Source organism: Borostomias antarcticus, assembly GCF_949987555.1.
Source record: "Borostomias antarcticus genome assembly, chromosome: 3".
Lineage (NCBI taxonomy): Eukaryota > Metazoa > Chordata > Actinopteri > Stomiiformes > Stomiidae > Borostomias > Borostomias antarcticus.
This window is the reverse complement of record NC_140236.1, coordinates 11,461,874-11,489,661: the sequence shown is the minus strand read 5'-3', so window position 1 is coordinate 11,489,661 and position 27,788 is coordinate 11,461,874. Positions and strand designations below refer to the sequence as shown.

Here is a 27,788-nt window from a genome sequence, read left to right as displayed (position 1 = left end):
GAATAAACTACCTACCAACAGTAATGCTTAAACAGATTGACACCCATGTATGAGAGAAAACCTTGACGAGCAGTCCAACAAAATTTCTGAGATTGAGTAACACATATAGAGTATTACAAGACAGAATGACGATAAAGAGAAGTGAAACGTGGGAATTATTCAAGAGGCAGATGTTCAGCATGTGATTAAAGTGAAAGTGATTCATTGGTGGGGAATCTACTGTAATCTACCAAGGTTGTACCACATACATTACCTTAGTACAGTAGGTTCTCCCCAACCCACAGGCAATTATAACAACAGGGAGGAAGAGGAAAGAGTAACTGAGCTAAGAATATACTGTACAAAATGTAACAGTGAACTGTGTACGATATGCAACAGAGTACAATGACAAAGGTCAATTAGTTAATTTTATTGTAGGATGAGTGATGTTTTTTTTTCTTAAGAATGAGCCCAGGACGATCCTAGTTACAATCAGATGTCTTTATCACTGTAATGATCTTACAACCTTCTTCATCAATATAATGTTCATTGACTATTGTAAATCTCCACAATCACCACCAGTTCAAGATGAAGATATATTAATAGATCAATAAAACTGTAAGGCAGTCTTCATACGTGATAAGATCTTGATTGATTGGCAGTATACATTAAGCCCTTGGGAAGAATAATATCAAGGAAAATGATAGACATCACAAAACATGTTTGTGAAAGTGTTGTATGAGAAGGTAACAGAATCTGCCCATCCTGCTGTTCCTACACACACATACACGATTAGATGACCTGGCACACAGACACACACGTTTAAATAATTAGATGACCTGGCCGCAGATGAGTTAGTGCAGATACATACAGTAATAAGTGCATTTTGGTTCAGTTGCACCGCTCAGTGCTGTGGCTTTGGTCTGACCGTTACGTTGTCCTGGAGAAGGTGAGCTACTCGCCGCTAGCAGGCCAGCGAGCGCTACGTTAGCGTCGGCATATTACACGTGGTCGGGGTGGCGTCACAGAGAGAGGTGCTGGATCATCCACAGAGCGATGTTCATGAAGCCATCGGATTCAGCGTCCACTTTGGCGAGGGAGTGGTTGTTCCCTGGATACCACAACAACCTGTAAGACAGACATCCAGAGGGTGAGTGTTGGGTGGTGGTTGGGTGGTGTGAGTGTTGGGTAATAGTTGGGTGGTGAGTGTTGGGTGGTGTGAATGTTGGGTGGTTTGAGTATTGGGTTTGTGTGAGTGTTGGGTGGTTTGAGTATTGGGTGGTGTGAGTGTTGGGTGGTTTGAGTATTGGGTGGTGTGAGTGTTGGGTAATAGTTGGGTGGTGAGTGTTGGGTGGTGTGAGTGTTGGGTGGTTTGAGTATTGGGTGGTGTGAGTGTTGGGTGGTGAGTGTTGGGTAATGGTTGGGTAGGCGTCTCCGCTGGGGCCGGTCACTCACCTCACTGGGATGTGCCGGGCCTTCAGGGCTCTGTAGTACTCCAGGCCCTGCTTGCTGGGCACACGCTTGTCCTCCTCTCCCAGGGTCAGCAACACCGGAGTCTTCACCTGAACGAACGAACGAACACACACACACACACACACACCAGACGTCTCACAGACTAGCCTATATGGTCCGGACACCCACTGACCAGAGAGACATGTTATAACAGCCTGACTCCCACTGACCAGAGAGACATGTTATAACACAGCCTGACACAGAGACATGTTATAACACTGATCTGAGAGACGTGTTATTACACTGACCAGAGAGACATGTTATAACACTGACAAGAGAGACGTGTTATAACACTGACCAGAGAGACATGTTCTAACACTGACCAGAGAGACATGTTCTAACACTGACCTGAGAGACATGTTTTATAGGAGACTTGTTCAGCATCTGCTCCCAGACTGCAGGATCAGGCAGGCAATCTGTACTGTAGTCAAACCCAGCCTCCACCATACACCTGCACAATAAGCACACACACACACATCTTTGGTATGAAATGAACAGGAAGTGAAAGGAACAGGACCTAAATACAACACCATTGTTTCTCTCCACAGACACAGACATGGCCTCTCTCAGCTGTCAGAACACACTGTCACATAGCTGCCAATCCTGGAAGCAAATACAAGTCTAGTAGCAATCACTGGCAGTCTCTATGTAAAGTGTGTGTGTGTGTGTGTGTGTGTGTGTGTGTGTGTGTGTGTGTGTGTGTGCGTGCGTGCGTGCGCGTGCGTGTGCGTGTGTGTGCGTGTGTGTGCGTGTGTGTGTGCGTGCATGCGTGTGTGCGCGTGCGTGTACCAGTCTGGGATGTCGGTGCTGCCGATCATGGAGGCCAGGTTGATGACTGGGTTCCGAGCCACACAGGCCTTGTAGAACTCTGGGTACTGGCCAATCAGATGGCATGCCAGGAAACCACCATGGGAGCCCCCGGCAACTGCCACCTTCTGCTCGTCAAACCGCCCGCCCCTCAGAACACTCTCAACAGCAAACTAAGATACGAGAGAAACAGGGTGAAGTAGAGAGACAGAGGGACCAGATTAGGGGTGAAGTAGAGAGATAGAGGGACCATATTAGGGACCAGATTAGGAGGGACCAGATTAGGGGTGAAGTAGAGATAGAGAGACCAGATTAGGGGTGAAGTAGAGAGATAGAGGGACCAGATTAGGGACCAGATTAGGAGGGACCAGATTAGGGGTGAAGTAGAGATAGAGAGACCAGATTAGGGGTGAAGTAGAGAGATAGAGGGACCAGATTAGGGGTGAAGTAGAGATAGAGAGACCAGATTAGGGGTGAAGTAGAGAGATAGAGGGACCAGATTAGGGGTAAAGTAGAGATATAGAGAGACCAGATTAGTGGTGAAGTACAGAGATAGAGAGACCAGATTAGGAGGTAAAGCAGAGAGATAGAGGGACCAGATTAGGGGTGAAGTAGAGAGATAGAGGGACCAGATTAGGGGTGAAGTAGAGGAATAAGGAGAGAAACAGAGTAGAAAGAGGAGTGAGGAGAGCACATGATAGAGAAAGGAGGGGAGAGGGGGATAAGAGAGCAAAATAATACATATTGTAAAAATAACTGAATGCACTTGTGTATCAGAAACTGACTAAACTCCTGGTGACCACAATGGAAACCATTATGGTAACTAGGCTCTGTTAATATATTTTCTTAATACTTGGATTAAGAATAAGAGCACGCGAGTGGTCGATTCAAGCTGGTTAAAAACAATTGACAATATCTTTATTCTTCAATACGTTTGCAAGCGGTCTCTCACACAGGAAGTGAATCCTAGTCCGAGAGCCCCGTCAATAAGAAGGGCGAGCCCTTTTAAAGGGGTAGTGTCGCGAGGGGGTTGTGATCTTGTTGTGCCAGTTGGTCTGGCACAACAGATGGTAGTGAAAATGGAGTTAACTTCTGCTTTCCACAAACATTGTAAAACAATAAACTCAGAGAAAACAGGAACATAAATAGAGTAAGATAACAGAAAAACTATCTTGGAGTGAACACATGGGTGATCAGTTGAAATTCTTTAACAGCTCTAAAAGAGATACTTTCCTGTCTGTATCTCTGCTGTATCTTTATGTAACAGCAGAGAAGCTGTCACTGTATCTATGTACAGTAACAGTAGATATGCCGTCACTGTATCTGTATGTAACATTAGGTGTCTATCAAGCATCACCACAAGTACACAGTTTAGACCAACTTTATGAAAGAGAATTAAATATGTTGAAGGTTATGAAATAGACTCAAATCTTTCAGAGAGCTGGCAAAATTAATTGTACCTCACCAACCAGCCAGCCCTATAAGTGGCCATGTTACATCCAAAGAGGGGTTTCACCTGAACATCTCTGACATCCTGAGTGCCAACGTTGCCAGGCAGAGAGAGGATGCTGTCCTGGCCGTAGCCTAGGGACCCGCGGTAGTTCACTGGAACAACACACATCACACGCACACATGGATGCTGGAATACTGATTTACTCTGCTCCAGATGTCTTGGTGTGACAATCTTAGGAGAGGAGGAATGTCCGCACACTGTATAGTAGGGCCCACAGTGTATTTATCAAATAGGGCACAACGTTTCTGGCAGGGTGGCCTTCATCAGGCTTCATCATCATTGCACCTGACGAAGGCCGCCCTGGCCGAAACGTTGTGCCCTATTTAATAAATACACCGTGGGAGCTACTTACTATACAGTGTGTAGACATTCCTTCTCTCCTAAGTACTACTTTATTTCTTTGATGTGTGTGTATTTACCTCCACTGCTACCTTGGTATAGGGTATTCACAACTACTGCATTTTAGTAGTCATCAACTAGTTGATTAATCATCATCAACTAGTCAATCACAGGTTTGCCGCACTTATTTTTTCACCAAATAACTATGGTCAAACAATTATTATTTTTTAAATGTGAACATATTTAATTGAAGCTAGGACGCTTGTAGCTCAGGCGGTAGAGCGGGTCGCTTAACGATCGCAGTGTCGGTAGTTCAAATCCCGACTCCTCCTGACGACATGTCGAAGTGTCACTGTGCAAGACACTGAACCCCAAATTGCTCCCAGTGAGCAGGCTAGCACCTTGCATGGCAGCTGCCGCGATTGGTGTGTGTATGTGTATGTGAATGGGCGAATGAGGGGCCTTCATGGTAAAGCGATTTAGATAAAAGCGCTATATAAGTACAGTCCATTTACTATTTACCAAGCTGACAGTGCTGGTGTCTAAACCAGGTCCAGGTTGGAGAGCTGCAGTATGGATGATATCAAAGAAAACCACGCTACTCACCCAGCAGCAGAGCAAAGCCCATCCTGCACAGCACAGAGGAGGACAGGAGCCAGTCTGCCACGAACACCGAGTGTGGACCTCCTGAGGGAGAGGCACAGAGCATGAAAATACTACTGTGGTACAACAATGTCATGGTTGTTTTGTTTTTTACTCAAATGAAGAGATCGGTCCTGAGTATGTTTTGTGGGGCTGTTTCCAGAACATTCTACCACTCTACACATCAACAGAAGGGGATCTGAGTACTGGCTGGCACAGATATGTGACCCACCATGCGGAGTGACGATAAGAGGCATCTTCCCGCCCTCCTTCAGGTCCGTTGGTGTCAGCAGCAGAGCATCAAAGTCCAGGCCAGCTGCACAGCGGACAACACGGAGCCAGGAACAAGCATGTAACTACCGCCCAATTCACCTTGAACACTAACCTCATCTAATCAATTTTAAACTGATTCTACAACCGAGACAGTTCTAAGCAGTGACGTTGAATGTTGTGAAACTCTCAGGATTCATCATGTTACATCATGAGGAAAGGCTTCAGATGTGACGAATGTTGTAAAACTAGTCTTGTATCTGAAACTGCTTTTCTATAACATTAACAGTCTAAGATACTGAGAGTCACTAAGATGAAGGAGTCACTAAGATGAAGGAGTCACTGAGATGAACGAGTCTGAGATGAAGGAGTCACAGAGATGAACGAGTCTGAGAGTCTGACTACGTGGGTGTTCTTACGGTATTGGCTGTTGTCTTGGTCTGAGGGCGGGGTGAAGCTGAGGATCTGCCAATCGATGCCGGGCTGTGTCTCTGCCTCTTCAAGCGTGACCCACTCAACTTCCTCCTGAGAGCCCCTCGCTGGCAGGAAACCCACCCTCTGGCCACAGGAAATTAGGTCATTACGCATCAAGAGCTCAATGTTTGAACTAACGCATGCGGTATAGTCCTGTTTCTCATGGTGTGCACCATGAAGCTCGTTCCAGTCTGAGGAAAGCTGACTGAGGAGAGCTAAAGACATACCAGGCTGGGAGGGCAGTTAGGTGCAGAACAGCTGACCACCATCAGGTCTCTCTCGATGGTCAGCAGTGACCAGCTGCCCATGTCAGACTCTACACACAGGGAACACACACATCGGACATGAGAATGACAACACTGGAGCTCCAGAGTACTAAAAAAGCATCAGGTTTTAGGGCAGGGAAACGAGGTTGTGGATATCAGACTGTTAAAGGATATTAGGATAGTATGGTTAGGGTTAGGATAGCAGGGTTAGGGTTAGGATAGCAGCATGCAGATATGTTAACCCACTCACTTGATGATGTCAGTGAGGTGATGCTCCCTGTGGTCGTGTCCACCAACAGCAGCTCCTGGAAGAGACGCTCAGCATCATCAGCTCCCCGCCATTAAATCACAACTATATTTATATGACTGTGACATCTAACTCATCATTAAATCACAACTATATTTATATGGCTGTGATATCCAGTTTATCAATAAATCACAACTATATTTATATGGCTGTGATATCTAACTGATCATTAAATCACAACTATATTTATATGGCTGTGATATCTAGTTCATCAAAACAACTCAGAAGTGCAAATGAGAGGCTCAAAGTTGTTTTGTGTTGTCAATGGTAACAGTGTGTTTCCGTGGTGATGGGGCTACCTTGCGGCTGCGCTGGGGGCAGGAGAGGAGGAGGCGCTGGCTGTCAGCTGACCAACACAGGGGGGACAGCTGGGAGCTGTAGATACCAGCAAAGCCATCTACACACACACACACACAGGCATACAGAGGTCAGAGCGCGCACGCACACACACACGCATGCACACGCGCACATGCACACTAGGGTTGGGCGATGTGTGCTGAAATATGACATCACGATGTGGCCATCCAAACATCGCGATGGACGATGATATCGTCATTTTATGGAAATAATAATAATAATTAAAAAAAAACGAGAAAAAAAAAAGTAAAACATGTTTTATAGGCCTATTACGTATCCCGGGTAGGCTATTGTAGAATCAGGCTTCACATTAACTGGCTACATGACGCAGTCACTTTATATGAAATAACTTATATTTAATTTAGAGAGAAAATGCAAGTCTACAATAGCCTACCCGGGATACGTAATACGCCTATAAAACATGTTTTACTTTTTTTTCGAACAAATATGATATTGACGCCACCATGGCTATCTTGCACAAATCAGCACTGCTTGATCCAAGATACCGAGGGGAACACATGCAGCCACCCGAGCTGAACCACGTCAAGACCGAGCTGGTTGCAGAGATGGTAGCAACAACGACCCGCGCAGAGCGCCCAACAGTCAGTCCCACCACGCAGGAAGATCAGTCCAGCGCTGCTGCTCCTAAGAAGAGCAGAAGCTCGCTGGGCAGTCTTCTAGGGGAAAAAAACTAACCAGCTACGCGCACTGCTGCTGAAATCGCAGAGGTAGAGATCACAGCCTACTTGCTGGACGAGACAATTGACGGAGATGACGATCCACTCAGATGATGGAAAGATAACCAAACGAGGTTTACTTTTATGGCTAGTATTGCGCGTAAATACCTCTCCATATGCGCAACCAGCACACCATCAGAGCGCGTGTTCAGCACCGCAGGTAGTGTTGTCACTCCTCTCCACTCCCTACTAAAGCCTGATAAAGTGAACATGCTGGTTTTCTTAGCCAGGAATCTAGAATAGAAAGAGTAGGCCTAAACCCTGGGGTAAGAGTATAGAGTCAGATTGTGGAGTTTTTGTTTGCCATTTTTTTATGCCATTTGTGGTATTTTAAAAAAAATATGTAAATAACAATTATTTACAATTTCTTTATTATTATTTCTTTATTATTCAACGAAATATGCGGTTGATAAACACGGGCCCTATCAAATTTTGTGAGTTGTTTATTTTATGCATAATGGCCCAGAAGCCACACATTTAAATAAAGCCGAATTTACATTGTATTTTATTGGGGTCTTTTGATTAAAGTAGGCAAGTAAGTACGAAACGAAATTATTATTTAACCGGGTATCTACATTTCTACATGCATATTAACTTTTGTATCTACATTTCAGGTCCCGTTGGCGAGTCTAGGTTCTGATTGGCTCTTTCTAGGTTGTTATTCTGCCCAGAAATGAGCATTTAGCTTGCCTGCATGTACGTGTTATAATAGCAACGAAACAAAATATTTTCTGTCCTACAGTAGGCCTAGTGTGTCATTTATTGATAGTTGGTTCGCTTAGAACCTTGAACTGGACTCATTAATGAAAAGCGTTGTATGCCTCAATGTGGCGAAAAGGTAAGAATTAAATTGCAAAAAAATAGGCTAATGCTATATTATTGTTGTAACAGGTAATATTTAGTCATAGGCCTAGTTATAGGCCTAGTCTTGTATCATAAATTACTGAGGGAAGAAGTTGCAAATGTTTGCCTATGCCCTTCCACTACATTGTTTATGTGTCATAATTTAACAGATTAGAATGTATACAGCTAAACAAACGTTCACTCCGTGTCCGTGCGTACAATGTTCCATGAGCGCACGGGCTGTTGAACTACATCAAATTGAGATGTTTGTTAAGCTATAGATACATTCTAATGTTACATTTGATGACACATACAGTAGGCCTAGAATTAGTAGATTACGACTCAAATTAGTTAATCTAATTATTTACAATGTTTAAAGAAGCAGAAATAACTCCGGTATAGGCGTCGACTCGCACCATATGCCTCTCGCTCAGTTTGCTGTCCAAATTCTTCACGAAGGACACAATAACTGTGGGAAACGTATTAAATGGTCTTCATTAATGTAGGCCTACACATATATAATACCCAACTGTTCCATTAACGTAGGCCTACACATATATAATACCCAACTGTTCCATTTTCACAGCTCAAGTGTTTAAAAAGCGCCGATGTGACGATGGTTCTCAACCATCGTATTTTTCTATCAACCATTGGCGATGGACGATGATATCGTCCATCGGCCCAACCCTAATGCACACACACACACACGCGCACACGCACGCACACACGCACACACACACACACACACACACACACACACACACACACACACACACACACACACACACACACACACACACACACACACACACACACACACACACACACACACACACACACAGAGAGGTCAGAGCACACATACACACGCACGCACACACAATTCCTTACCCTCTCTTGGTCTCTTTACTACATCCAGCACCACTGAGGTCTGCTTGGTGTACCAGTCATACTACAAACACACAGGAACACCATGGGAAGGGTTAGGGTGAGGTCTGCTTGGTGTACCAGTCATACTGTCAGTGCTATACAAATACAATGTATTATTATTATTATTACAAACACACAGGAACACCATTGGAAGTACAGGTTATCAACAGCAGGTGGATGAACAATGATAATTCAGTGATGTGGCCCCTCTCAGTAGTCTGTCTTTCTGTAGTCTGTCTCTCTGTGGTCTGTCTCCTGTGGTCTCTCTCTGTACCCTGTCTCTCTCTAGCCTGTCTCTCTCTAGCCTGTCTCACTGGTCTGTCTCTCTGTAGCCTGTCTCTCTAGTCTGTCTCTCTGTAGCCTGTCTCTCTGTATAGCCTGTCTCTCTGTATAGCCTGTCTCTCTGTAGCCTGTCTCTCTGTAGCCTGTCTCTCTGTGGTCTCCTCTGTAGCCTGTCTCTCTGTGGCCCTGTCTCTCTGTGGCCCTGTCTCTCTGTGGCCCTGTCTCTCTGTGGCCCTGTCTCTCTGTGGCCCTGTTTCTCTGTGGCCCTGTTTCTCTGTGGCCCTGTTTCTCTGTGGCCCTGACTCTCTGTGGCCCTGTTTCTCTGTGGCCCTGACTCTCTGTGGCCCTGACTCTCTGTGGCCCTGTCTCTCTGTGGCCCTGTCTCTCTGTAGCCCTGTCTCTCTGTAGCCCTGTCTCTCTGTAGCCCTGTCTCTCTGTAGCCCTGTCTCTCTATGGCCCTGTCTCTCTATGGGCCTGTCTCTCTATGGGCCTGTCTCTCTATGGGCCTGTCTCTGTAGCCCTGTCTCTCTGTAGCCCTGTCTCTCTGTAGCCTGTCTCTCTGTAGCCCTGTCTCTCTATGGCCCTGTCTCTCTATGGCCCTGTCTCTCTATGGGCCTGTCTCTGTGTGGCCTGTCTCTGTGTGGCCTGTCTCTGTGTGGTCTGTCTTTGTGTGGTCTGTCTTTGTGTGGTCTGTCTCTGTGTGGCCTGTCTCTGTGTGGCCTGTCTTTCTGTGGTCTTTCTCTGAAGCCTGTCCAGCAGAAGCACTAGGGGAGGTGGTTTGGTCTTACCAGGCAGAGCCGGCTGCACTGCTGGTGCGGCCCGTAGACGGAGCACTCCAGGTAGACGATCCTGCACTGGTCCGGGCTGAGCCTGGGCGAGCACACCGCGCCGCCGCCCGACGACAGAGGCTCTGAGGGACACAAGCATATCACACACGCAAATCTACATGGATACAAGTTGTCCAGTCGTGAGGCTGATGAACTTTCCGGCCACACACAAGTCAACAGGATCATTGACAAAAGCTGAGGGCAAGATAAGGAACTCACCACATTGACCTCCAGTCAAATCCACATAGAACAGAGACGACCTTACAGTGTGTTTACATGGGGAGACATGACAATGGAGAACATAGCATTAGTCCAATGAAAAAATCAGCATTCAGACAGAGTTTGACATTCTGATTATGAGGTCTTCTTACAGACACCCCTGACAGGCCAGGGGAGCTGTCACTCAAACCCCAGAGTCTCTAATAACCAACAGGCAGAGCTTACCTCCTGTTGGGGCAGTACTTGAGTCCCAGTCTGAAAGGTTCGTGCCACCAGCCCACAAACACCACGCCCGTGTCACCAGGGGCCCAGAATGCCTGGGGGAATCATGATGACGAGTGTAAACCCACATGCATGTACATACACACGACCTGGCCATCACCATGGACACCGTGGTGATGCCAGCTCTGACTGTGAGGAATCTGGGTGTGACCCTGGACGACCCAACTGTCGTTCTCGGCACATATCACATCTGTTACATGCAGATTCCTGCTCTACAACAACAGGAGGATTCACCCTTTCCTCACTGATGAAACGGCGCTGGTGCTCATCCAGGCTCTTGTCATCTCCCGACTGGACTACTGCAACTGCCTCCTTGCTGGGGCCTCAGCGTCAGCCATTAAACCCCTGGAACTTGTCCAGAAAGCTGCTCCTCGCCTGGTGTTCAACCACCCCAAGTTCTCCCACACAACTTTAACAAAACGTTAATAATAAACTAATGGGAACAATCCATCCATTTATTTGCTCCGGTAAGCGGACTCTACTCTTTTTCTCATTTGCTACTCCGTTTTGTCCTGCACCTAGTCTGCATAGTGGAGTGAAGCTCTTTTCTTTTCTTTTCTTTTCTTTTCTATCATCTCCCAAACAGCTTCCCTTCTCCATTCTCATCACTGGCTCCCTGTATCAGCTCGCATCCAGTTTAAAACTCTGGTTCTAGCCTACAGGGCAATGAAAGGAACAGCTCCCTCCTACTTCCAGGCCATGGTCAAACCCTCTCCCGCTACGCTCTGCTACCTCGGGGCAACTGGTTGCCCTGTCGATCAGCGACCCCTGCGGTCGGTCACGGGTCTTCTCTATCCTGGCCCCGCAGTGGTAGAATGAACTGCCCACTGACGTCAGGACAGCAGAGTTGCTGCCCATCTTTCGCCGTAGGCTTAAAACTCAGCTCTTCAAGAAGTACTACCAAGATCCTCCCTCTTAAGCACCTATTGGATCTTTAGTTTGCTATTCTTCACTTTGCCTTCAGCACTAGATTATGCTCACTTGTTTTAGAAAGGAGATGCACTTGTGAGTTCTGGTGAGTAGTAGTACACTGACTTCCTGTTCAATGCAATTATTTTAAGTCGTTTTGGATAAGAGAGTCATCCAAATTATGTAATGTACGTACACACACACACACACAGACAGACACACAAACACACACTGACTTGGCCAGGTGAGATGTCATCGGGGAGTCCCTCCAGTACGGAGACGTTGTTGCTCTCGATGTCCAGCACACACAGCACTGGAGCACTCTTACTGACCAGAGTCTCACCCCAGTCCTCATAGAACACAAACTGATCCCCCTGCAGAGAGGACACACATGCATGCACGCACGTGCGCACACACGCACATACGCACACACGCACACACGCACACACAAAAAACACATTCTGATCTTAGAATACTACAAGCTATGGCATAGATTCTAGATTCTGAGTCTGATGATACAGTAAGCTATTTACTATGGGTGCATTTGTAAATGTGCCCGCAGAGCACCCAGAGTGCTCTCTGGTGGTTCGTAAATTCAGAGCGCGCACTAGGTGCTCAGACCGAAAAGATGGTTTGTCCGAGCGAACTGACCGTTCGTAAATTAACTGATTTCAGAGCACTCTGTGACGTTGAAATCAGAGCAGATTCTCAGAGCGCATTTACCAACGCACCCTATATGTTTCCTACAGTACCCGTCTGTATCTTGTACAAATAAACACCCTGAATCATTCATACAGCATGAACATTCCATCAACATGTAGTCAGATGACATCACCAGGCCTGATGACATCACCACGCCTGGTTTACCTTTGTGACGTCTTTCTTCTCCTCTTTCATGGCGTCCTCCTCGTCCCCCAGAGAGCTGGCCTCAGGAGACTCTGTCTGTACACAGAGGACAGACAACTAGCTGTTAGCAGTCAGCGGAGATCTTCATCAGAGCTACGTAGCTCATGGCGACTGTGTTTTAGACGGTGAATTCTCTGACCTGGAAGAAGGACTCCGCCTTGGGTCTCTTTCTCTCAGCCACGTATAAAAGATGGGTCTCAGAGTGGGACCACACCAGGCACCCAAACTGATCTGAACACAACAGACCAACAACAACATTAACAACATTAACTAGCCCTAACCCTAACGCAACCAAACTTTTCTGAACACAACAGACCACCCACGAATAGGGGACCAGGGTCAAAGATGAACTTGAATTGTCTAAGGTACAATGTAATTATTAGGATAGAGAAACATAGAACTAAAACTGTACGTAGTGTCTTCTTCTGGGCCAGCCCATTACAACTAGACTATTTCTAACAGATATAGTGAGTAAAGTAGAGTAATTGGTGGTGCTAAGAGTCTGTTGAATGATCAGTTTGAGTGGAGAAACTGCAGAAGGCGTCTCACCGTCCTCATACACCTTGCCATGCTTCTTCAGCCCAGTCAGATTCAGGCTTTTCACCTTGACGTTCTTACTCCAGATCTGAGGGAGGGGTCAGAATGGAAACAACATTAGGTCAGGTACAGCGATGGGATGCCATAGGACTGTCAATAGGACACAGGCTACCATGTCACACTGTTACAGTGTTACAACCTGACTGTATGAGTAATATACAAACCTGACTGTACACAAAGTGTGATCATGCATATGGCACACATGCACCTTTTAAAAGTATCAGAAAGAAAACAAAGCAATGGAAAACAGGTATGTCCTATCACACCTGTAGACAGGTATGTCCTATCACTAGTGATGGCGAAATGAGGCGTGTCCCAGTAGCCAAGTGGAACCTCCGATGTTGGGATGTTCGCCTCATCAGGTAGCATTCGACAGGCAGGGTTTCACTTCGACAAGTTGAATCTCAAAACCAAACCGGTCCCGTGACCGAGGCCTCGTTTGTCATTGATCATGTGCTTTTCGTAAAACGAAGCGAGTCTCGATACAGGGGTTCACCAGAACCAGTCGTAGGACAAACTCCTCGGAACTTCTCATACGTAACATCACTACCTAACACACCTCTAGACAGGTATGTTCTAAGAATCACCTCTAGACAGGTATGTTCTATCACACCTCTAGACAGGTATGTTCTATCAATCACCTCTAGACAGGTATGTTCTATCAATCACCTCTAGACAGGTATGTTCTATCAATCACCTCTAGACAGGCATGTTCTATCACACCTCTAGACAGGTATGTTCTATCACACCTCTAGACAGGTTGGTCTATCACATTGTATCACAAACAGATTAATTACTCAAGGCCTCATTAAATGCTTTGTACACTACTGACACATGCTGGCAAAGATAGTTAAGAGCAGCCAATATAGATCATGATAGATCAAAGATAGTTAAGAGCAGCCAATATAGATCATGATAGATCAAAGATGGTTAAGAGCAGCCAATATAGATCATGATAGATCAAAGATGGTTAAGAGCAGCTAATATAGATCATGATAGATCAAAGATAGTTAAGAGCAGCCAATATAGATCATGATAGATCAAAGATGGTTAAGAGCAGCCAATATAGATCATGATAGATCAAAGATGGTTAAGAGCAGCCAATATAGATTATGATAGATCAAAGATAGTTAAGAGCAGCCAATATAAATCATGTGGCAACTAAGTTAACTTATAACTTAGTAAACTAATTTTGATTGACAACTTGACCACTGATTGGCAATCTGGCCACACCAGTAGTAATTGGTAGTGATGGGACATTCGATGCCGGGCGTCGGAGGAAGCTCACTGTGCCAAAGCAATGCGCCGGAGCTTGTGTCACCAATGTGAAGCGCACTGTGGCGAAGCAATGCGCCGGAGCTTGTGTCAAACGACGATGACCCCGTGACTGATGACGTCTGAAGCGTGGTGCTGCTTAAAACGCCATAAACGTACCGGAAAAGGTTTGAAAGTTTTTAGTACAACGACTGCACCTTTGACAGCATGCTTTGATTTCTGCAAACCACTAGATGTCACTGTGCTCTCCGTTTTCAATGCCCCGGAGCTTCCGGCTATTTTTCCGGCACAATCAGGAAGAAGCTCCAAAAGCTTTACAGGTCTTTGTCCGCCCATCTCTAGTAATTGGTTATTGCTGCATGTCAACCAACGGAAGAGGGAAAGGTATTGTATTATGTGTCTTGTAATATCACTGTAAGTCTGCAATAAAGTTGAATTGAATTGAGGAACAATAGAGTCCTAGCTGTAGGATAATTAAGAACAAACTGACTCATCGTCATCTGCCTGGACCTACGACAAAGATGTGTTAAAACAACTATTTTATTGCTGGGGCAGTGGCTATAATTTAGCAAAGGAATAGCCGGCCAGGAGGCTGCGGGATGTGGGATGGTCATTTCACTGTAGGATATATACTCATAACGTAGATAATTATCATTAGGCTAGGTTTGTTGTAATTATTTCTGACTAAAATATAATATTGTACAATGATATTGAAAGGGTAGTTTTAGAGATTTTTGTTCAGAATCAATTGTCACGCATTAGGGCTTTTGATTTCTCTTTTTAGAGTTTACCCCGCCTTGGAGAATAGCCTACTCTCACATGGGACAGCTAAGCTGGTGTGCACAAAAACTATAGTGCCAGCTGGAAGAGGTGGGGGTACAGGATTGTGTTTGTCCCAGTAGCCAAGTGGAACTTCTGATCTTGGGATGTTCGCCTTATCAGGTAGCATTGGATAGGCAGGGTTTCACTTTGACAAGTTGAATCTCAAACCAAACCGATCACGTGACCCAAGCCTTGTTTGTCATTGATCACGGTCTCGATACGGGAGTTCACCGGAACCTGCCGTACGACAAACTCCTCGGAACTTCTCATTCGTAACATCACTACCTATCACACCTCTAGACAGGTATGTTCCATCAATCACCTCTAGACAGGTATGTCCTTCAGGATCACTCACCTCTAGAAACTGTTTGTCTTCTCCTTTGACCGAGCACTCTCTGACCACCGCTTTCATCTCCCCAGAGGGCGAGTCTTTGCTCAAGAGCCTGGAAGAGAGCACACACATACACACATGCACACGCACCCATTACTCTATAAACATTGCACACAAAACATGCAAACAGTTAACTTACAATAAACTAGGAATTACTTTATAGTTCAGTTAGTACTGTAAAGTAAACACCCAACAACACCGGCCAGCCTATTTGGTGACCAGCAGGTATGTGGTGAGTGAAGACTCTACCAACACCAGCAGGTGGCCTCTACTAACACCAGCAGGTAGGTGAAGACCCTACTAACACTGTGATGAATGATAACAAGCACATACTCTCCCTTGATCTCCGTGCAGCTTCCTGACGGTCCAGAGTAGACCACTGACTTGTCGTCGTGAAACACGATGTACTGCCGGCAGAACTTGACACTCTCATTCCTCTCCAGATCACGCTGACTCCATTCTGGGGGGAGGGGGGGGGGGGGGGGAATATTGAATCAAGGCTTTACAAAAATGATTTATCAATAAAGATAGCAGCTGGCGTCCAAGTACAACCCTTTAGGCTAACTAAACTGGAATGAGATCATCAACTTGTTGGGCATGAGATGCAGAAGAACAGCCTAGTTGTGGATGAGCACAAGAAAATATTGCTATAATTCCCATAACATTAAGTCAATACAAAATGCAATAATGTATGAATAGATAGAACTGATCTCTTATAGTCCCCAACGGATGCAGCTTTCTCTGAAACGTCCACAGTGTGACAGCCGCACAGACAGGCTTCACTGTCCCACACTGTCCACCTGGGCAACAGACTATACTAGACAACGTTACTGTACAGACAGCCACAAACACACACCTGTGTAGATGTTGTTGTATTTTCCTCCATACTGCGAGGTGATGACCGGCCCTACGTCGGCTCGCGTGAGGGAGGGGAACAGACTGAGCTCCCTGTAGAGTTTGGAGATGTCCTCCGGGTTGGTCATTACCTTTCCAGCACACACAACAGATGAACTCACACAGCGGCTCAAGGATAAACACTGCCGTGTGATGCACACTGACCTGTACATTTCCCTGCTGGTTAAACACACGCTAGCTGCATCCGACTTTAGCTAACGCTAACGTTGCTACCTGACTGTAAGGCCAGTGGTTAGCTAGCTAGCTATGTAACCTAGCTGACTTCGTAGCTCCGGCTAGCTGAGCTAACTATGACCGAGCTAGCTCTAAGCTAGAGTGAGCAAGGCTAAGTTACTAGCTACTAACTTTCTGTTGCTAGCTATCCCTAGTTAATTAACCTAGTCTAAGTGCTGCTGGCTGCACTTTGTTATAGCTAGAGTAAGTTAGCAATATAACGTTAGCCTAGTTAGTGCTTACGCTACTTAAGCTAGTGCTAGCTATGTATTGAAAAAAACCATGAGTAGCTAAGTTAATAACGTTAGCTAACGTTAATTGATATCTAGAAACTTGTTAAGAAACTTAGAATGTAGCTAACCTAGCTAGCTATTCACTCACTAATAGAGACAACATTAGCAAACAATAACTGGCTTGCTAGTTTTTAGCAACAACAGCTGCTCTGGGTCGACCAGGAAGTTCCCGCACCACCAGTCAGAACTGTCAAACAAGCCCATGCCTAAAGTAACAGATAGCAAACATCTAAAAGCCATTCAAAATCATGATTTCTACTTGCAAACCAATTTCACCTCCATTATTATGCACGCTGTGATATTTCTGTTAGCCTTCAAAGTCTGTGGAAATGAACAACGTTGTTGTAGCAACGCCCACCAAAAACTGTAGAACCATGGCGTAGCACGCCCGAGCACGCCCGAGCACGCCCTCTAGAGCTCATTTTGAGAAGGGTCCTCACGCCTGGAGCACCTCACGCGTGGGACACCGGACCGCGATCTGCATGCTATTGGATATTTTAAATTGAGCCCTATGCACATGACAAGTCGGTTGGAGAGCTAGGCCACCAGCACCACATGTTGCCAAACCAAATATGGCACAGGAGGGACTAGTTTTAAAAGTCAGTGTCACTGTCCTTGTGCTTACTGCTCCTTGCACTGTCCTGTCTTTGCACTGCCCTGTCTCATCCCTGCACGCTGTCCAATGTTGTCTCGATGTTATGCACCATGCGAAAGCAAATTTCAAGTATGCTGAAAAACTACAATGGCTATAGCCTACAACGAATTCTGATTAATTGTGGCGCATGAATAACAGGGAATCCATATCCCTTTAAAATCTACAGATAGGGTAGAATAATCTCCAGATTACGGTAGGAGATTACACCCAGCAAACAGTACTGCATCGGTCCCATCCGATATGGGTCTCTTTACACTAATTAATATACTATGGGTCTCTTTACACTATATATATATAGGCCATACTATATATATATGTATATATATGTATATATATAGAGATATATATATATATATCGCTGTATATGTCACTATCTTCGCTGCGCGTCGGGTGGTTCTTCGCCTCCACGTCGTGCCTTAAAACCGTTTAACGCACATCTACTCGTTGATTATCCCTTACTTATATCACTCTTCCTATCATGTCATTCAAAGACACACAAAGATCGAATGGAAGTGAGTGTAGCGTTAGGTGAGGTGAGGTGAGAGTTATTAATACATCCATGGGTGAGAGGTTCTGGACTGGACAGTGGCCTATACTGCTATCAGCTGTGGGGTGGGTGGGGTCACAAAGAGCCAAGATGGCGGATTTTGAGGAGCCGCTGTCAGATGAGGAGAAGGTAACGTTAGGCTAACTAAATCTTATTATCAGATACATTGCCTAACAAATCGCAGTCAATTAGTTTAATCGTTAGAGAGAATCAGCAATTCACAATTTAACTGTTATCACCAGGACCGCTGTTTCGGGTGGAACTCGAGAGGCCAAACTTGTTAGCATAGCTAGCTAGGAAGCTACTATGGAGCTGTAGACTTTATTATTAGCTTGCTAGATAACCAGTCGCTAGCTGGCTACATTGCTGTGTCGTAATATGCTAAATTGTTACTGTAGCTTGTAGCTGTAGCTAATAGTTAGCTAGCTAACTGAGACCATGAGCATGACATAACTTATTTCACGTTTATGCCATCACTTGCTAGCTAGATAGTGAGTGACAAATCCAGGAAGTAGTCTAACGTTAGCTTTGGTGGCAAGCTAATGCAGATGCTGCTCCTGTAGCTAGCTAGCTAAATGGTAATTGCTAGCTAGCTAACGTTACAGCCTGCAGGCGGTGCTACATTAGGTGTTCTGGGTCAGACGGATTCAGTTGCAGCGTCTGCTGGATGGATAGCATCAGATGCCTCTCTGCCTCTCCCTTTCTGTCGCTTTCTCTAATCACCCTCACGCTGTCATTCACTCACTCACTCTCTCTCTCTCTCTCTCTCTCTCTCTCTCTCTCTCTCTCTCTCTCTCTCTCTCTCTCTCTCACACTGGCTAAGCCAGAGGAGAGAGTGCCTTGAAGTGTTCTGCTGTACACTCTTAGAGAGGCTATCCCAAAAGCACTACGATCAGTTCCACAGAACTGTGAGTGTTATTGATCACATCTCTAGTAAATGCATTATGAGTATTTAGCCTACCCTAATGCATGTCCCAGTACCTCCTCTAGAGCCTAGTCCATTAGTATCCTCTTTCTGATCTCTGGCCATTTCTCTCACTGGGCAAAACATAGAGTGATCTCAAGGTGCCTGGACACTGCCCCAACCAACGGCAAGTAACACCAACACTGGATTGGTGTACCATGTTTGTTGGTTACTGTTGGCGTTGGGCAGAATTTTTAAAGCAGAATTTAAACTTTTAACAACAACTGCCAACTTTAGACTGCTGGGTGTTGGGAGCTGGTTGGTATTGGTTGGGGCGGTGTCAGTGTGCTATGCAGGCACCATCAGTCTCTAGGAAAGAGCATGTAAGGTTGGCCCATAATTAGGGCTGCACAATTATCACAAAAAATAATAATTGTGATTATTAAGTGTGATTAATATTTCATATTTTTATATATATAAAATCTGAGAAATGCATGCTGTCTATCTGCTGTCTGTCTATCAGAGGAATTGCTCAGAGCGCACTCAGCGGGAACACGTGATTCATCAAGACAGCATAAACGCCCATGATTTCTCTGTGTGCCCCCAGCACACTCAATGCAAAACTGAATTATTAATTGCATCAATTGCGGCCTTTTGTGATTAGTTAATTGCAGGGGTCATAATTGCGATTTTGATTAATGCACGATTACAGTAATTAATTGTGCAGCCCTACCCATAACGCAGCCTGCCTGTGCCCTGCAGGTCCGCATAGCAGCTAACTTCGTCACACACGCCCCCCCGGGAGAGTTCAACGAAGTTTTCAACGGTAAGAGAATTCCAATTTCCTTCTCAAATAATAATTTCTCCAGTCAGCTAGTAGAAAGAGGAGAACACAGTTCTATCAGGCTACTTCTTGGTAGACATAGACATTGGTGAGGGTGTCCTGTCTGACCTCTGACCTGTCATTAGTTAGACCTCGGTGAGTGTGTCTGTCTGACCTAGTTGATCAAATGTTAGCTGTTTTGTTATTGTGTTTGTCTTTTACAGATGTGCGACTTCTCCTCAACAATGACAACCTGCTTCGAGAGGGTGCGGCGCAGTGAGTGCTCAGGCCCTCCTGGACTTCAGCTAGCTTAGCTAATAATCAACATCTCTTAGGCCTATATATTGAGTTAGCTTTACGATTATTGAACATGTTTTAGGCCTATATATTTGAGTTAGCTTTACAAATATTGAACATCTCTTAGGCCTATATATTTGAGCTAGCTTAGCTAATATTGAACATCTCTTAGGCCTATATATTTGAGCTAGCTTAGCTAATATTGAACATCTCTTAGGCCTATATATTTGAGTTAGCTTGGCTAATAGTGAACATCTCTTAGACTATATATTTGAGTTAGTTTAGCTAATAATAAACTTCTCTTAGGCCTATATCTTGCGTAGCTCTTGATTTATCACTTCTTTGTGCTCCCTTTGAGGGCCAACAATGTAGCCTCTCAGCCTTGAGGCCCAGTGTAGTCACTTACAACTGCCATGTTTCTGATGCATTGTGTGTTCTCCTTCCTCCCAGTTCATTTGCCCAGTACAACATGGACCAATTCACCCCTGCCAAGCTAGAAGGCTATGATGAACAGGTAAGGGCTAGTTGGGTTATTAGGGGCGAAGCTGCGTAGGCCACCATTGTGTTTGTACCTTTCCTTGGTATTTTTCTTCTTTCTTCTGCCATGGGAGTCTATGGCAGCCCCTAGAACCATATGGTAAAAAGTTGCGAAACTTGGCACGCTGATCGGGCCCATTCCCATGACTTGTCACCAAGACTCATGTCCACACCTCAAACCCTCTAGCGCGTTGGTACGTGTCAAAATTGGAGGTGCGCTAAGGCACACAACTTTTGAACTTTTGAAAGTTACTGTTGGAATCCTTGGCTCAACCCGAGTTAAGTCCTGTGCTGTCATTTTCCACCATATTGGATTTCCCGACATTTTGGATTTTGTGCAAAACACTTAAAATGTATCTCCTTGTAGGAAATTTGCACAAAACTCAGTAGGTACAATCTCTAGACCAATCTATTAAAGGTGTCTTATTATGCTAATTTCAACAATTTAATATAAGTCCTTGGGGTCCCCAAAACATGTCTGAGTATTTTTGCTGAAAATACCACTCAGAATAAGCGTTCTAGCATGCCTCCATACCCCTCCGTTGACCAAGAGATCAGATTGAGCGGATTGAGCGCTTTTTTTTATATATGCAAATGAGCTCAGCTAAGAGCAAGTCGTCAGGCTAGAGAACGAGGGCTGTTGACGGCGCTATGCTACCGCAAATATACTGTAGCTGGCTAGCCTGGACCATCCACACTCGATGCCACTGTGACAAATTTGATTGTCCTCTCTTCCTGACTAAACATGATAGCGTTAGTGCCCATGTTATTATCTCCACGGTTGCATGCTGTTACCTCTAGCTACATTCGCTAGCTAGACACCACCAGGCTATATGACACCATTCGACTACAAACAATAAAAGCTAGATTCTGTAGGCTGAGGGGAATCAAATGATGTCCACTTCTTTACATTTGATCATTTTTAATGACCGCTTGATGAACTAGAAGTCTACAAATTTCATTCCACTAACGTTACTCTAACATATGATGAGAAGAGCATCCGGGTTAAGGCAAAAGGGGAGTTTGTTCGTGTTAGCTAGCTAGCATTAGTACTATATGCAAACAAACACACACTCCCGTGACCCCTGTCACCAAGTCTATGTCGACACCTCAAATTCTCTAGCACCACCAACCTGTCAAAGTTGGAAGTGTGTTTATTCTGAACCGTATGCCCGATTTTCAAAACTGCGGTAGGGATTCAAATGCGGCTATGGCGTGTTTCACTTGTTGCCTTTGATGCGCTGGTTGCACTTCCTGCTTGGCCCCCACATTGCTGCTTGCAGCTATATTTAGAATTGGACTCTCTGGACCAACTAGGCCAGGGGTCTGGAACACATGGCTCCATAAAGATTCCCGACCGCTAGACTAGGCCTATGCTGACCTGACCTCCCAGGTGGACTAGGCCTATGCTGACCTGACCTCCCGGGTGGACTAGGCCTAAGCTGACCTGACTTCCCAGATGGACTAGGCCTACGCTGACGTCCCAGGTGGACTAGGCCTATGCTGACCTGACCTCCCAGGTGGACTAGACCTACACTGACCTCCCAAGTGGACTAGGCCTATGCTGACCTGACCTCCCAGGTGGACTAGGCCTATGCTGACCTGACCTCCCAGGTGAACTAGGCCTATGCTGACCTGACATGCCAGGTGGACTATGCCTACGCTGACATCGCAGGTGGACTATGCCTATGTTGACCTCCCAGGTGGGCTAGGCCTATGCTGACCTCCCAGGTGGACTAGGCCTATGTTGACCTCCCAGGTGGGCTAGGCCTATGCTGACCTCCCAGGTGGACTAGGCCTATGTTGACCTCCCAGGTGGACTAGGCCAGCGGTACATACTGACCAGGCTCTCCCCGTGCAGGTTCTGATCACGGAGCATGGTGACCTGGGCCAGGGCCGCTTCCTGGACCCTCGGAACCGTGTGTCGTTCCGCTTCGACCACCTGAGGAAGGAAGTAAGCGACGTGACGCCCTGCGAGGGGGAGGTGGCCTTGCGAGCCTGGAGAGACGCCTGCGACCACGCCCTGAGCGCCTATGTTAAAGAGCACTACCCCAGCGGGTTCTGCACGGTAACACACACTCACACACACACACGCGCACACACACACACACACACACACACACACACACACAGACAGACACAGACAGTGTATTTATGCATATATATATATATATATATATATATATATATATATATATATATATACACACATATGTATATCAGTGTGTTGTGTTCTGTTGCTGGTCTAAGACTTTGTATTGCAGGTCTATGGGAAAACAGTGGATGGCCAACAAACCATCATCGCCTGTATTGAGGGACATCAGTTTCAACCCAAAAACTTCTGGTACAGGATTCCACTTTTATGTTAGCTACAAATTAATCCATACTGACTGACCTCATATTGAATGAATCAGTTTATTGAATGACCTCTAATCAAGAGAAACTGTAGAATCTAGTCCATGACGTTTCCAAGGACTGTCATGTCTGATGAGTCCAACTGTTGTATCTTTCTCTCTCTGCCCCCCCCCCCCCTTCTTAGGAATGGACGTTGCAGGTCAGAGTGGAAGTTCACCATTGGTCAGTCCACTGCCCAGGTCGTGGGTGTGTTGAAGATCCAGGTGTGTGCGTGAGCCCCAACTTCATGATGTACAGTAACACACTTTAGCCCCAAAATGACCATAGAATATATTTCTGCTTCTAGCTTTGAGAGATTTTATCATACACACGCAGCAAAAACATTGACGGTATCCTTATAATTGCGACTTTAAAAGTAGCTTAATTACACAAAATGTAAGCTTGCATTACCTTGCGTATTACTGTCAGACCCCCACCAATGAACAGCCCACTTACTATTGACATTCTAATAGGTGCAAATTTACCTGGATTGATAAGGCGCTTTTTCTGTGGACATCTATTAACATTCTAAATGGGTGACGGGGCGCGAGATGGCCATGGGTGAATTGATGATTTGTAAACCAAAGCCCTATATTCACTATCTATTTCTAGATTATATTGCGTTATAGAACTATTCTATTCTATAACTTTACATGCCCAGGTAGTCCGTGAGAATAGGACTAAAGCATGTAGAGGTATTTTTGGTTTCCCATTCAAGTTGTACACTCACAGGGTTGTTGGTCATTTTCCCCGCGGTGAGAGGGGCTTGTACGACTAGAGAGTGACTGTTGCTCTTACAAAATTAGCCTGCACATAGCAGTAAAAATATAAAGGCAATTCACCAGTTCTTCAGAACAGTTTTTGATTTATAGTGATTGCTTTGAGCACTTACATGTATACGCTGTCCACATGATTATTTAGCCTTTTGTTTTTCTGAGGACAGAAAAAAGTAGTCCTTATAACTTTTGTGTTTGTAGATCTACCTAAGCTGAATATGATACTGACCAAACTATGGATGACATTTACACTGTAAATGTAGCTGTGATTGTCCTTCAAATAAACATATAAATCACTTTGAAGTAGGTATGCGTTAAGCTGATTAAATTGAATGAAAAAGTATCAGACAACACCAAAATCAAGCTGAAAAAATGTCAGCACTGACCTGAGGGGGTTAAAAACAGTAACTAGAACTTGCAGTTATCCCTGACCATGATGTCTGACCTGTCAATTCCATCAGGCCATACGTCATGATGAATGGTCTCTCTGTCTGGCTCCATCCAGGTTCACTACTATGAGGATGGGAACGTTCAGCTGGTCAGCCATAAGGAGGTGGAGGAGTCCATAACCGTGACTGTGAGTGCACTACAACTGACACACACACACACACACACACTAACACATACACATTCAACTGGTCAGCCACAAGGAGGTGGAGTAGTCCATAACAATGGTCAGTTCCCATCATGCAGTTTAGTTAGTTGGTGTTCAGTGTTGGGGTTAGTTAGATGGTGTTCAGTGTTGGGGTTAGATGGTGTTCAGTGTTGGGGTTAGATGGCGTTCAGTGTTGGGGTTAGATGGTGTTCAGTGTTGGGGTTAGATGGTGTTCAGTGTTGGGGTTAGATGGCGTTCAGTGTTGGGGTTAGATGGTGTTCAGAGTTGGGGCTATATGGTGTTCATTGTTGGAGTTGGATGGCGTTCAGTGTTGGGGCTAGATGGTGTTCTGTGTTGGGGTTAGTTGGTGTTCAGTGTTGGGGTTAGATGGTGTTCATTGTTGGGGTTAGTTAAATAGTGTTCAGTGTTATGGGTAGTTAGTTAGAAGCGGTGGGTGTTCAGTGATTGTGTTTGCCTCTTGTGTTTTCTCCAGAGCGAGAGTCAGACTGCCAAGGAGTTTGTGGACATCATTGAGAATGCTGAGAATGACTACCAGGTAGTTCACCTCACACACTCACGCACATGTATGTCAGTGTGTTGGAGAAGTCTGATCGGAGTGTGTCCCCCTCAGACGGCCATCAGTGAGAACTACCAGACCATGTCTGACACCACCTTCAAGGCGCTGCGCCGCCAGCTCCCCGTCACACGCACCAAGATCGACTGGAGCAAGATCCTCAGCTACAAGATCGGCAAGGAGATGCAGAACGCTTAGAGACCCGCACCCTGACCCCACCCTGACCCCAACCCTGACCCCACCCTGACCCTGATCCTAACCCTGACCCCCACCCTGACCCCAACCCTGACCCTGATCCTAACCCTGATCCCACCCTGAGGGCCAGAGGGACACCCTCCATCAGATTACCATCACACACATACACACACGCACACACACATTTGCGCAAGGACTAACCAAAGCATATATATATATATATATATATATACACACACACACACACATATACATACATACCTGTACGTACGTACGTACATACATACATACATACATACACATACATATACCCTGGTACATGCATTGGGGTAGGCAAATATATATACAGTATATCTGTCTGTTGTAATGACATGCCTGTTCGGAAAGGTTTACTGTATCTGTAGTAATGCTGTGCTTGTTTGGAGCAGCACCTTTGGGTCAGAGTGACTGAGATGAGCTGTGTAGGACTGCAAGCTCCAATTCAAAACCATTTAAATCGTTCCTCTGTGTACATTAAGTAATCCCTGATCTGGACGATCTGTCGAGAGAGAGAGAGAGAGAGAGAGAGAGAGAGAAAGAAAGAAAGAGAGAAATAGGATGGAAACATCATGTTTTGTTTATCCACTCCTGTGCAGATCTGTGACCAACTGGAGATGTATTTGAGCCCCAGGGCTCCCAGACAGCTGCTGAGTTGTGGCAGCACTGATTAAAGCAACCAAACACACAAGTCAGGCTCTTTTCCAGCTGGGCTCTTTTTCACACTGGCCCGTTTTAGCAGCTCTGCCCCTCGGTGTTCCGACAGCAGACGCTTCATCTAACGCCATGATGCCTCTCTGTAGAATTGCCCTAGGGCCGCATACGTGCTGTCGTTGTGTTGGTGGCTGTCCGGATCAGAGGCATGTTCACTGCTGTTCTGTTATACCCTCCGCTTGTCATCGGCAAGGCGACGCTGACTGCAGTACTGTCATGACAGCTCTCCACGTCTGTCTCCGCCATTTGTGTCGCCTTGGCAACGCCACTACGGTTCCTCTTTGTCAAAGGAAGACTTATTTTCTTCAACCAAGATTTGTTTGCCAAAATCTCTTTCCTATGGTAAAGAACGTCACACATGTAAGTTCCCCTCCCTTACATACAATCAGATATACGTTTTAATACTCTGTTACTGATGTTTTTGTATCTGCATCCAGCTGGTTTGTGTTTGGATTGACACCAAGTTGACACAAAGTAGACTCGTCATTCAAGGTTGAAGGCTAGTCATGTACACAAAATGGCTTATTTTCGTCGGCAGACTCTGGATCAGTTTCATGTTAGCCATCTGTGCAGTTTTTCAGCTCTAACCCTGTACTACTATTGTTCTCTGGTCAGCTTTAGGACTGTTCAGCCCCATTCTGTGATAATAAATGGATTGTTAATCATGGCCCACTTGTTCTGTACATCCATCTTATCATTGGACCTGTCATGTGTCATAATACTTGAATAGAGCTGTTTCTTCACCTGGCTGATAAAAAAAATAAAAAATCAAGAGGTTTATGTTCATTCCACTAAAGGAATAAGATGAGAACGGATGTGTTAAGATGCCAGGTTCTATTTGGAGGTGAAACTAGCGTTACTAAGAAGCTAATACCCTGAACCCTGTGGGTGTGATGGAGCATCAGTCCGTTGGGGTGACTTCTCTGCCAAGAAGGCAGCAGAACACACAACAACAACAACACACGTTGCTACAAAATATTTGCACTTTAAACATCAGAGTCTGTTTATTTGGAGATGTATTATAGACAACGTAGATGATATGCATGCTCAGACTGGACATACAGAGAAGTATTTAACAAAATGACAAACAATTATGCAGTATGCCCAGTGAATCAATCAATGCTTCTGATTCAGATCAAACAAGTCATATACCATTGTGCTTTTTATATACTATATCATTACAAATGAGTAATACACTAAAATAAGACCCATTACTAACAAATGGTGTTAAGAGTATAAAATAAACAAACAATGCCTAACTTATTAAAGGAAATGATAACAGTAGTACAATTCCAACCTGCTGTCTTCATTCTGTAACCCATGACAACATGGTTCAAACTGAACTTCATGTAAACGATTTCATAAGACACTTGAATTTGGTCCCTTTCAGTAGAATTGAGGAATCTGGTGTTCCCTGATCAGGTATTCCTCAGTCAGTCAGGCCTAGTGCAAGGTTCGGACAAGGAAATATTCTGCTCCTTCGTGGCATGAGTTCAGTGTATTCATGACTAGAGTATACACATTAAAACAGGATGGATATATTCTTTGACTAAATGAAAGTCTACATACTGCCAACTTCTATACGTAGTTTGGAAAATGGTTTTCACTATATACAATGTTGTGTTATGTGATAGATGAGCTGTGCAGCTTTTGGGTAGTGCTTTAGGTAGTTAAAAGCTGATGCCTGTTTCAGAGTTTCACTACTACCATTTAGTTTGGGTGCAGACGCTTTTATACATGTGTGTGTGACCGTTGGTAGCGTGAGATTTAGACTAATACCATTGAACACCAGGAGAGGGCAGTAGAGATCATAACCCTGCACCACTTACTTCACCAC

The 27,788-nt window shown here is 45.2% G+C and overlaps 2 protein-coding genes across 4 annotated transcripts; one reads left to right on the top strand and one right to left on the bottom strand.

The window, feature by feature from the left end:
• Nucleotides 1-409: 409 nt before the first annotated feature.
• LOC311329864 (acylamino-acid-releasing enzyme-like) lies at nt 410-17,247 on the bottom strand. Of its 3 annotated transcripts, XM_084461807.1 has the most exons (23): nt 17,181-17,247; nt 16,340-16,469; nt 15,817-15,943; nt 15,448-15,535; nt 12,948-13,023; nt 12,538-12,629; nt 12,360-12,434; nt 11,729-11,866; nt 10,527-10,618; nt 10,302-10,342; nt 10,044-10,165; nt 8,935-8,995; nt 6,409-6,506; nt 6,053-6,107; nt 5,764-5,852; nt 5,482-5,620; nt 5,025-5,108; nt 4,757-4,837; nt 3,815-3,903; nt 2,281-2,471; nt 1,840-1,942; nt 1,435-1,541; nt 410-1,107 (listed from the first exon to the last, which is right to left on the bottom strand). In XM_084461807.1, exons 1-23 carry the CDS (start codon nt 17,184-17,186, stop codon nt 1,002-1,004), a joined length of 2,190 nt encoding a protein of 729 aa, XP_084317933.1. In that variant the 5' UTR covers nt 17,187-17,247; the 3' UTR covers nt 410-1,001. The 3 variants fall into 3 exon arrangements, with proteins under 3 accessions (XP_084317933.1, XP_084317931.1, XP_084317932.1); XM_084461805.1 differs by lacking the exon at nt 17,181-17,247 and having other exon boundaries at nt 16,340-16,870; XM_084461806.1 differs by lacking the exon at nt 17,181-17,247 and having other exon boundaries at nt 11,729-11,857; nt 16,340-16,870.
• A 949-nt stretch (nt 17,248-18,196) lies between these two features.
• Nucleotides 18,197-26,582, top strand: LOC311329772 (F-actin-capping protein subunit alpha-1-like; the record flags this gene model as incomplete). Its single annotated transcript, XM_084461687.1, has 10 exons — nt 18,197-18,235; nt 19,773-19,836; nt 20,058-20,109; nt 20,581-20,644; nt 22,529-22,735; nt 22,932-23,011; nt 23,207-23,285; nt 24,343-24,414; nt 24,926-24,988; nt 25,064-26,582. 10 exons carry the CDS (start codon nt 18,197-18,199, stop codon nt 25,202-25,204), a joined length of 861 nt encoding a protein of 286 aa, XP_084317813.1. The 3' UTR covers nt 25,205-26,582.
• Nucleotides 26,583-27,788: the final 1,206 nt, after the last annotated feature.

What these genes read in the sequence shown, in the direction of transcription:
- LOC311329864 (XM_084461805.1), bottom strand. Translation starts at nt 16,550, where the DNA reads ATGTACAGGTCAGTGTGCATCACACGGCAGTGTTTATCCTTGAGCCGC. An exon ending in GCCCCCAGCGCAGCCGCAAG is followed by an intron (nt 6,108 to 6,408) that starts GTAGCCCCATCA and finishes CGTCTCTTCCAG; the next exon opens with GAGCTGCTGTTGGTGGACAC. An exon ending in TCTTATCGTCACTCCGCATG is followed by an intron (nt 4,838 to 5,024) that starts GTGGGTCACATA and finishes CCTCTCCCTCAG; the next exon opens with GAGGTCCACACTCGGTGTTC.